General features: G+C 47.8%; 1 protein-coding gene across 1 annotated transcript; it reads left to right on the top strand.

The window, feature by feature from the left end:
• The first annotated feature begins 5,569 nt into the window (after nucleotides 1-5,569).
• LOC130969126 (uncharacterized) lies at nucleotides 5,570-7,873 on the top strand. The gene is made up of 2 exons (XM_057894722.1): nucleotides 5,570-6,958; nucleotides 7,193-7,873. Exons 1-2 carry the CDS (start codon nucleotides 5,570-5,572, stop codon nucleotides 7,871-7,873), a joined length of 2,070 nt encoding a protein of 689 aa, XP_057750705.1.
• Nucleotides 7,874-10,074: the final 2,201 nt, after the last annotated feature.

Below are 10,074 nucleotides of genomic sequence, written 5' to 3'. Positions count from 1 at the left end.
TCTTTTTACGAAATCTCGACCTAAGTAGATAGTTTGGAGCACGGTAGTAGTGGTCGTAACTACCCATGCGTGCTTCAAGGGGTCATACTCAAAAGTTGCCCTGGGGGCGCTGCGTCATCTCCACCCGATGTGCCATATTTCTCTGGAGATAGTATGAAAAAAAAAAGAAAGGATGAGAACTTAAAAAGTCTTCGTAAAAGTGTTATGTAACACCTCCATATCTATCCCCAACTCATATGTGGGATTTAAAAATTATATGACATAGGCAAGTCAAATAAAAAGGATAATAACTTAGAAACATCAACATAATCACAACTTAAGAAGATAATCATAAAAATATTATAATCAAATTTTCCTTTATACTTCTCATTTCTTAACTTGTAGCTTTTATGGAATGTATTAAGCTCAAAACGGTATAAAAATGAGAGTCATCTTCTCTTACTGAAGGTTCATCTCCATCGATCACCTTCTCTTGTCGATATCTTGTTTTTGGGGTCATCTTCCAAGGATCATTCCCTCAGATTAATTTATAAATAGGGTTGTTTAGGCATATACAAAAAAAATCATACAAGAAGAAATCATGCAAAAAGATGGACAAATATAATAACAAAAAGGACATGTGAAATAATGAAACCCTAGTTATATGGCATAGTATATGTATATACTCTCTAATTAAAGAGATATTAATAACATAATAGCATAAATTGAAAGGTCATATTAAAATACAGAAGATATGACATATTAAATAATTGAATAAAACTTATAAAATTGTATGTACTCTCGACCCTAAAGAAATATTAATAATATAATGGCATAAACTAAAAGATCATATAAATGCACCTAATGAAAATAGAGCATATTAAATAATTGAATAAAACTTATAAGAAGGCATGTACTAATGACTTAAGAGAACATGAATAACATAATAGACAAACATGATCAATGTGGATAAATGAGAGGAAAAAAATAATTAATGGCATAAGACACCGAAACATGATAACATACATAGATGGTAAAAATAATAATAGAGTATAATACATGACAAACATAAAAGTAAAAAACATAATTCCCTACTCTTTTTCTAACGCCTCTTTATTGCCTAGGAGCTTGGCTCTTGTGTTTGCACATGGAATATTTTCGTAAAGAGAAAAGGGAGAGGATTAGCGTTTGAGAGGGGTGATCTTCTATCTATTGGTGTACCATTATTTATATACTTTCAGTGGTAGGTTGGTTGGGATAATTTTAAATTCAAAAGAATGGCTGTTATTAAATTCCTATCTATAATTCAAAATTCTAAACCCGTTTCTTAATTATTTTCAAATTTCGAATTTAATTTTGTTTTTAAAAGGGGTGAAGGGCGGTTATTATAAGACACGAATTTAAATATATATAGTGATATACAGATACATATAAAATATATGTATTTAATGTTCTTTTTTAAAGTTAAGACACGGAAACACAATATACAAAACACAAAATTTAATTTTGTATCCTTAATTATTTTTGAAATTATCAATACATAAGACCTAAAGAGTAAAATTAATATTTAATTTATCCATATGTATCACCAAATATATTATAAAATTTATGTATTTTTATATTTATGAATTTTTATGTATTTATATATGTGTCTATATATCTTAAAAACACTAACCAAAAATAGCCCAAAGTTACAAAATTTGTGTCAATCCCCATTCTTACTAAAGCTGGAAATTTTGAAAGTGGAAAACAAAATTTAAAAAAAAAAGCACGTGAGAAACACGTGTAAAGCAAAGTCAGGCAGCTAAAATTGGAAAGGCTCAGTCAACAAAACACCTCCAAGTGGTCTTGCTCTCAGCCTAACTTCACCAAAAGGATGATATATATCATGAATGAAATTTTTATGTCAACGTTGATTCAATCCAGGGCTTATTCCTCTAATTGAGTTGTGTAGTGACTAATTAATCGTGTTTTATTTTAAGTGGCAAATAATAGTCTTAAACCATATTTTAATTATATATTTGAAAAATGTTCAAGAAGTCCTATAAACTTTTCAACAAATTAAACACTAATTTCAAGTTCAACAAAGTAAGTACGTAACTCCGTCTAAGAGAGATGGTCTTTGCATCTGTTACGGTCTGGCCCAAGGAAATGACGGGTCGATCCGGCCCGAGCTCCACCCGACCCGGTTCCGCGCCCTTCAAACGACCCGGGCACGTGTCCTGTGCGACCCACACGCGGCCGCAGGACAGCGTCCTTGAGAATACGGGCCTGTCCTCATGAGGGACCCACTACCGACATGTATATAAAGGGAAGATTGGCTCTTCCCCCGAGGTACGTCACATTTCCGTGTCATTTTTCCCCGCCTGCGCACTAGCTGACTTGAGCGTCGGAGTGTCTTTGCAGGTGGCACCCCCCCTTATCACCTCTCCAGGATAAGTGCTCGTCTACCCGGCAAACCCGCAACCAACGCGACCAAAGCTAAGGCGTCCTCACCCCTTCACTTGTACACCCGATCTGTCCGGAACCCGACAACCGAACATTGGCGCCGTCTGTGGGGACTCCTGCCTAAATGGAAGTCGTGCTGGGTCCCGGCGACCAAGCTCGAGCCGCCGGAGCGGAGGGGGCAGCCTCCGTCGCCTCGCTAAGGGGGCGGCGGAGGTCCCCCCAACAACACACGAGAACACGACCATTCGGGGGAACGGGCGGCGATAGCGCCATAATAATGCAGGAGCTACGCCACAGAGTCCAGAACCTAGAACGACAGCTGGCCGACCGGGAGCGGGATGGACGGTCTACCGATCCCAGCTATACCCCATCGCCCGGGAGTGAGGAGGAAGATTCTCACCGAAGCCGCCCGCGGCGTACATCCGCATCCCGGACGGAAGCGGAGAGCACGCGGGAGGAGTCACCCATAATGAGAAGACGAAATGACACGATCATCTACTCCCGCGGCGGACCAACCCGCCGGGCGGCTAGAGATCGCGAAAACGGGGAAGGGAGATCCGAGAGAACACGACAACCCGTGATAATGGGCGTCACCCCGTTCCACCGATCTATCCTCGGGGTCCGGTTGCCGAAACACTTCGACAAACCAACGGACATGAGGTACGACAGAACTCAAGACCCTCTAGAACACCTCACAGCCTTTGAGGCCAGGATGAATCTGGAGGGAGTTGGGGACGAAGTAAGATGCCGCGCCTTCCCGGTAACCCTTGCAGGGCCAGCGATCAGATGGTTTAACGGCCTCCCACAAGGTTCCATATACAGCTTCTCAGACATCAGCCGTGCATTCCTGGCCCAATTTACAATGCGGATCGCGAAGGCCAAGCACCCTATCAACCTTCTAGGGGCAACCCAGAGACAAGGAGAACCGACGAGGAGGTACTTAGATCGGTTCAACGACGAATGCTTGGAAATCGACGGCTTAACCGACTCAGTGGCCAGTCTTTGCCTAACAAACGGCCTCCTCAACGAGAACTTCCGAAAACACCTTACCACGAAACCGGTTTGGACGATGCATGAGATCCAGACGGTAGCCAAGGAGTATATAAACGACGAGGAAGTCAGCCGAGTCGTGGCTGCCAATAAGCGGCAGTCCGGGTACAGCCAAGCTCGGCAACCAGGTGACGGAGAGAGAGCAAAAGAAAAAGCCAGGGAGGAGGCATCAAACAAGGCACCTAGACCGTTCCCTCGGGTCGGGAAATTTACTAACTACACTCCACTCACTCTCCCCATCGTGGAAGTCTATCAGCAAATAGCTGAGAAGGGAATCCTACCGAAACCCCGACCACTTAAGGACCGTACGGGAGGAAATAAGAACCTCTATTGTGATTATCATAAGGGTTATGGCCATCAAACACAGGACTGTTTTGACCTGAAGGATGCACTAGAACAAGCGATAAGGGAAGGAAAGCTAGCCGCGTTCTCCCACCTCATCAGGGAGCCGAGAAGACGTTATCGCGATCAAGACGAAGAAGGCAAAACCCGTTCGGCCAAACGGCGACAAGAACCCGAAGACAGAGACCACGGCCTCACTGTGATAAACGTGGTAACGGCCAAAAACGCCGCGCCAAAATCCCGGTCGGCACACAGGAAAGACGCTAAGGTTCTGACGGTCTCATCCCCGCCGGTGCAAAACTCTAAGAAGCCTCCCTCCATCTCTTTCGGCCCGGAAGACCAATGGTTCAACGACGCCCCGGAAAACCCCCCCATGGTCATTACGGCCAGAGTGGGAACCGGCCTCGTCAAACGGATCCTTGTCGACACAGGAGCTGATTCAAATATCATGTTCCGCAACGTGTTCGACGCACTAGGGCTAAAGGATGTCGACCTGACGACTCACCAGCACGGGGTTATCGGGTTGGGCGACCACTTCATCAAACCGGACGGAGTAATATCCCTACCAATCTCGGTGGGGCAAGCCCAAGGCCGAAGATCGGCGATGGCCGAGTTCGTAATCCTCCGAGATTCCACTGCCTACAACATCATCTTGGGAAGAAAAACAATCAACGATTTCGAAGCCATAATCAACACAAAGCTGCTAGTCATGAAGTTCGTTACCGATGACGGATCCATAGGGACCATAAGGGGGGACCTCGAGACGGCGGTCGCTTGTGACAACGCCAGCCTCTCCCTTAGAAAGAAGTCCAAGGAAGCATCCGGTGTGTTCCTAGCCGACCTTGACGCCAGAATGGACGACAAGTCGAGGCCAGAACCAGAAGGGGATCTGGAGAAGTTTAGAATCGGTGACGACGTGGAAAAGTTCACATTCGTTAACAAGAACCTCCCACATGAGTTGAAGGAGCCTTTGATCGAAATGATAAGAGCCAACAAGGACTTGTTCGCCTGGACTCCAGCCGACATGCCGGGCATAGACCCAAAAATCATCTCACATCATCTAGCCGTCAAGGCGGAAGCACGCCCAGTGGCCCAACGGAGGAGAAAGATGTCGGCAGAAAGAGCAGAGGAGGTGGCCAGGCAGACGGCCAGCCTCCTAGAAGCAGGCTTCATACGGGAAGTGGACTACTCGACATGGCTCTCGAATGTGGTATTGGTGAGAAAACACAACGGCAAGTGGAGAATGTGCGTGGACTATTCTGACCTTAACAAAGCATGCCCCAAAGATTGCTTCCCCCTCCCTAACATAGATGCACTCATCGATGCCGCGGCGGGATATCGGTATCTAAGTTTCATGGACGCCTACTCCGGTTACAATCAGATACCGATGCACCGTCCTGACGAAGACAAGACGGCGTTCATAACGCCGGGAGGAACTTTCTGCTATAAGGTAATGCCATTTGGCTTGAAAAATGCAGGGGCAACATATCAAAGGCTGATGAACAGGATATTCCACGACCTCATAGGGAAAACAGTTGAAGTCTACGTGGACGACATCCTGGCAAAAACAACACGACCTGACGACCTCCTGAACGACCTGGCGAGTGTATTCGCGTCCCTCCGTCAACACGGTATGAGGCTGAATCCCCTCAAATGCGCCTTCGCCATGGAAGCCGGCAAGTTCCTGGGATTTATGATAACTCAGAGAGGGGTAGAAGCTAACCCGGAGAAATGCCAGGCAATACTCCAGATGAAGAGCCCGGGTTGCATCAAAGACGTCCAGAGGTTGGCAGGGCGGTTGACCTCATTATCCCGATTTCTCGGAGCTTCGGCAACAAAGGCCCTGCCATTCTTTAACCTCATGAAGAAAGGGATGGCGTTTGAGTGGACGCCCGCATGTGAAGAGGCCTTTCAGCACTTCAAGGAAATCCTGGCGGCACCACCCGTCCTCGGGAAGCCAAAGGACGGGGAACCACTATACCTGTACCTCGCCATAACGAGGGAAGCCCTGGCCGCAGTTCTGGTATGGGAGGACGGAAAAGCTCAACAGCCGGTCTATTTCATAAGCAGGGCCTTGCAAGGGGCAGAATTAAGGTATAGCAAGTTGGAAAAGCTAGCCTTAGCACTTCTAACTTCCTCACGAAGGTTAAAGCAGTACTTCCAGAGTCACCAAGTTGTCGTCAGAACGGACCAAGGGATCCGGCAAGTACTCCAAAAACCCGATCTGGCGGGAAGAATGATGACTTGGTCCATCGAACTCTCCCAGTATGACATACGATACGAACCCCGGCAAGCCATCAAGGCGCAGGCGATGGCGAATTTTCTAGTAGAAGTAACGGGAGATCCAAGCGAAGAGGTGAGTACACGGTGGAAGCTCCATGTGGACGGAGCCTCCAATCAGACCTTCGGAGGTGCCGGGATCATCCTGGAAAGCCCAATTGGGGTTGTATACGAGCAATCGGTCAGATTCGAGTTTCCCATCTCGAACAACCAGGCAGAATATGAAGCCCTTATAGGAGGCTTAACCCTAGCAGCAGAAGTCGGCGCAAGAAGACTAGAAATATGCAGCGATTCCCAAGTCGTCACCTCCCAAGTAAACGACAGCTACCAAGCCAAAGACCCTTTGCTACAGAAGTACTTGGAAAAGGTTAAAAGCTTGAGCCAAAAGTTCGAAGAGGTCACGGTCCACCACGTACCTAGAGAAAGGAACACACGGGCAGACCTCCTATCAAAGTTAGCCAGCACAAAGCCGGGAGAAGGGAACCGGTCTCTCATCCAAGGCATGACGAGAGAACCAGCAATCACACTGCACGTGACAAGCCTAGGTTCTTCATGGCTAGACCCCATCACCGACTTCCTAGAACACGGCAAACTCCCTAGTGATGAAAAGGACGCGACGAAATTAAGAAGGGAAGCGGCCAAATACGCCGTCATCCAAGGACAGTTGTTCAGGAAAGGGCTCAACCAACCCCTACTGAAGTGCCTACACCCCGATCAGACGGACTACGTCCTCAGGGAAGTCCATGAGGGCTGCTGTGGGCACCACATCGGAGGCAAGGCCCTAGCGAGGAAACTAATCCGAGCCGGATATTATTGGCCATCGATGATGGCGGACTCCAAAGAGTTTGTCAAAAAATGCGTAAAGTGCCAACAGAACGACAACTTTGCCAGGGCGCCGGCCTCCGAGTTAAGCTTGCTGACGACCTCCCGACCATTCTCTCAATGGGGAGTCGACCTCTTAGGGCCCTTCCCAGTCGGCCCGAGGCAAGTCAAATACCTCATAGTCGCAATTGACTACTACACCAAATGGATAGAAGCCGAGCCACTAGCCAGCATATCCTCGTCCAATTGCAGGAAATTCATGTGGAGGCAGGTGATAACGCGATTCGGGATACCGGAGGTCGTCATCTCGGACAACGGCACGCAATTTACTGACAAAAAGTTCATGGAATTTCTCAACGGCCTGGGCATAAAACAAAGGTTCTCTTCGGTAGAACACCCTCAGACGAACGGACAAGTGGAGTCCGCCAACAAGGTTATCCTTTCAGGGCTAAAAAAGAAGTTGGACAATAAAAAGGGTGCTTGGGCCGACGAACTAGCATCGGTTCTCTGGTCCTACCGAACAACTGAACAATCCTCCACTAAGGAAACTCCTTTCCGACTAACGTACGGGGTGGACGCAGTAATACCCGTAGAGATCGGTGAACCGAGTCCACGGTTACTTTTGAAAGGAGTGGAAGAAACCGTGGAAAAAGACCTGATAGATGAAGCCAGGGAAATGGCCCATTTGACAAAAACAGCACTAAAACAAAGAATGGCCCTACGCTACAACACCAAAGTGCTCAAGAGGGAATTCGAGCCGAACGACCTCGTCCTGAGGCGAAACGATATCGGCCTACCGACCCCCGGAGAAGGCAAGCTAGCGGCGAACTGGGAAGGCCCCTACAGGGTCAAAAAAGCGATGGGAAAAGGAGCCTTCAAGTTAGAAAGACTTGACGGCAAAGAAGTCCCGAGAACATGGAACGCGGACAACCTAAGAAGATTCTACTCCTAGAGGATGGCCTGACAAACCGACCAATCTAGCTAAGTTGTTCATTTGCAAATTTAAATTTTGAACTTTTCATAGCGACTTACGAGTCCTTTACACGATTACCGAATAAGATATACTTGTGCAAATTTTCTCTTCTGTTCTATCACTCAATTCTCCAGATAAACCATCCCACCACGACCAACGACGACGCGCGACCCCGGGACTGATCACCCCGGGAACCCGTCAACCACCGTTGTAACATGACTACGCGAAAGGCCACGGGCCGTCAATATAAACGACGACAATAAACCAAAAACGGTAACACGACCGGACGAATAAGAAAAAGTTTATCACGACAACACGAGCAAACGACTAAAAAGGTCATTGTTCACAAGCCAAAATAAAACGGCTAAAATCAAATTGTTCATAAGCCAAAACGGCTAAAATCAAAATTGTTCACAAGCCAAAACAAAACGGCTAAACAAAAACTTTAAACAGAAGATTCATTTCTTGGGGACGTCGACAACTTTGCCATCCTGAATGACTTTGAGAACACTAATCGCCGACGTATCAAACTCGGGAACAATGACTTTGACCTGAGCCTTAAGAGCCTCCTCGGTCGCCAAAATCGCACCCTTCCCCTGCTTCACGACATCTTTGTATTTAGCCTTCCACGTTGCCAATTCGGCCTCCACGGCCTGCTTTTCCTTCTCCACCTCGGCCACCCGTTTCTGCGCCGCGCCGACCTGGCTCTCCAAAGTCATCTCACGTTCGACAAGGCAAGAAACCGTGGCGTCCGAGTCTTTTAACTTCTTCTCAGCAGTGGCAGTTTTCTTCTCGGCAGCAGTGGCCTTCTTCTCCGCGGCGTCAAGTTTCTCATTCAATTGGGTCAACTGCTCCCGGAGAGTCTCGACTTCACTCTTCAGCTCATTGTTAGCCTTCCCACTAGATTCCAACCTTCTGCGGAGGGACTCCATCCCGGACAGCTCAAACTCGGCCTTCCGGGCTATCACGGCGCCCCGCAAAAGAGTACGGTACATCCACCTCGCCTGCCCGGCAAGGGAAGACTCGTGGAAATACTCCTCAGTACCAGGGATCAGCTGGGAATCTATAAAGTTCCCGGCATCAAAATTCCTCTCCATGACGGTAAGGACCCCCTCGGGACTGGAGGACATTTTCCTTTTCCTCTTAGGGTTAGGGACCTCTTCCACCCCGTCATCGACATCAGGGGCAGACGACGAACCCCCGGTGCCTATCACCTCGCGGAAGGGAGAAGCATGAGCCATTTTGTCGCCCTCGACCTGGGCAGCTTGGGTCGAGGTCCCGGTCCCGTCAATCGTGGCTTCCTGCCCGGAAATAGTTTTGTCCTCCGGAGGAATCGCAGACTTCTCGGCGGCAGATTTCTCATTGTCCCCTTCGTCGTCAGTGGCACAGAGGAAAGTTTGGAATAAGTTGGGAAGACCCGTCACCGACGCGGACATCTCCACTGCAGGAAAGCAAAGAAGGTCGGTCAATCGCCACAAAACATCAATAAAAGTAAAAAGGTAAAGGGTAAAGTAAAAGTTTCTCACAAATATAATTACGACCGGCCTCCCGGTCACCCATAAGGAGATGGGGATTTACTTGATTCTTCCCAAAGACTGCCATCAACACCTCGGCAATCTGCCTATCCACCGCCGACATGCCTCCATAAGTTACCTTAATAAAGGCGTTCGACCCTGCTCCGAAACTCCAATAGGTCGGAATAAGGCGCACCCCCTCTAATGACAGCCAAAAGGGATGACGACCTTTGACAGGGCGGACCTTGAAATATTTGTCCTTAAACCCATGGTAGAAATCTTCAAACAAACCGAAAATCCTCCGACCCTGGGCAGACCGGAAGGACATGAACCCCTTTTTGTGTTTTCCCTCCTTTGAAGGGTTTGTGAGGTTGAAAAAGAAGAGGAAAACATCTACGGACACCGGCAGCTCGAGGTACTCACAAACCATCTCGAAACAGCGGATCGAGGCCCAACTGTTCGGATGCAACTGCGACGGCGCCACGGAAATTCGACTTAAAAGCGCCATTTGAAAGGCTGAGAACGGAATACGAACTCCGACTTGGGTGAACATGGACTTGTAGAACCAAATCCAGTCGGGGACTCGGGGGTGTTGGAAGTTGATTTCATACAAGCGCTCGTGAGGAGCCGGGACAAAAACGTCATAATTGGCTTCCTCGTCAGTCC

This window comes from Arachis stenosperma, chromosome 3 (genome assembly GCF_014773155.1).
Source record: "Arachis stenosperma cultivar V10309 chromosome 3, arast.V10309.gnm1.PFL2, whole genome shotgun sequence".
Classification (NCBI taxonomy): Eukaryota; Viridiplantae; Streptophyta; class Magnoliopsida; order Fabales; family Fabaceae; genus Arachis; species Arachis stenosperma.
This window is presented reverse-complemented; position numbering and strand designations above follow the sequence as displayed.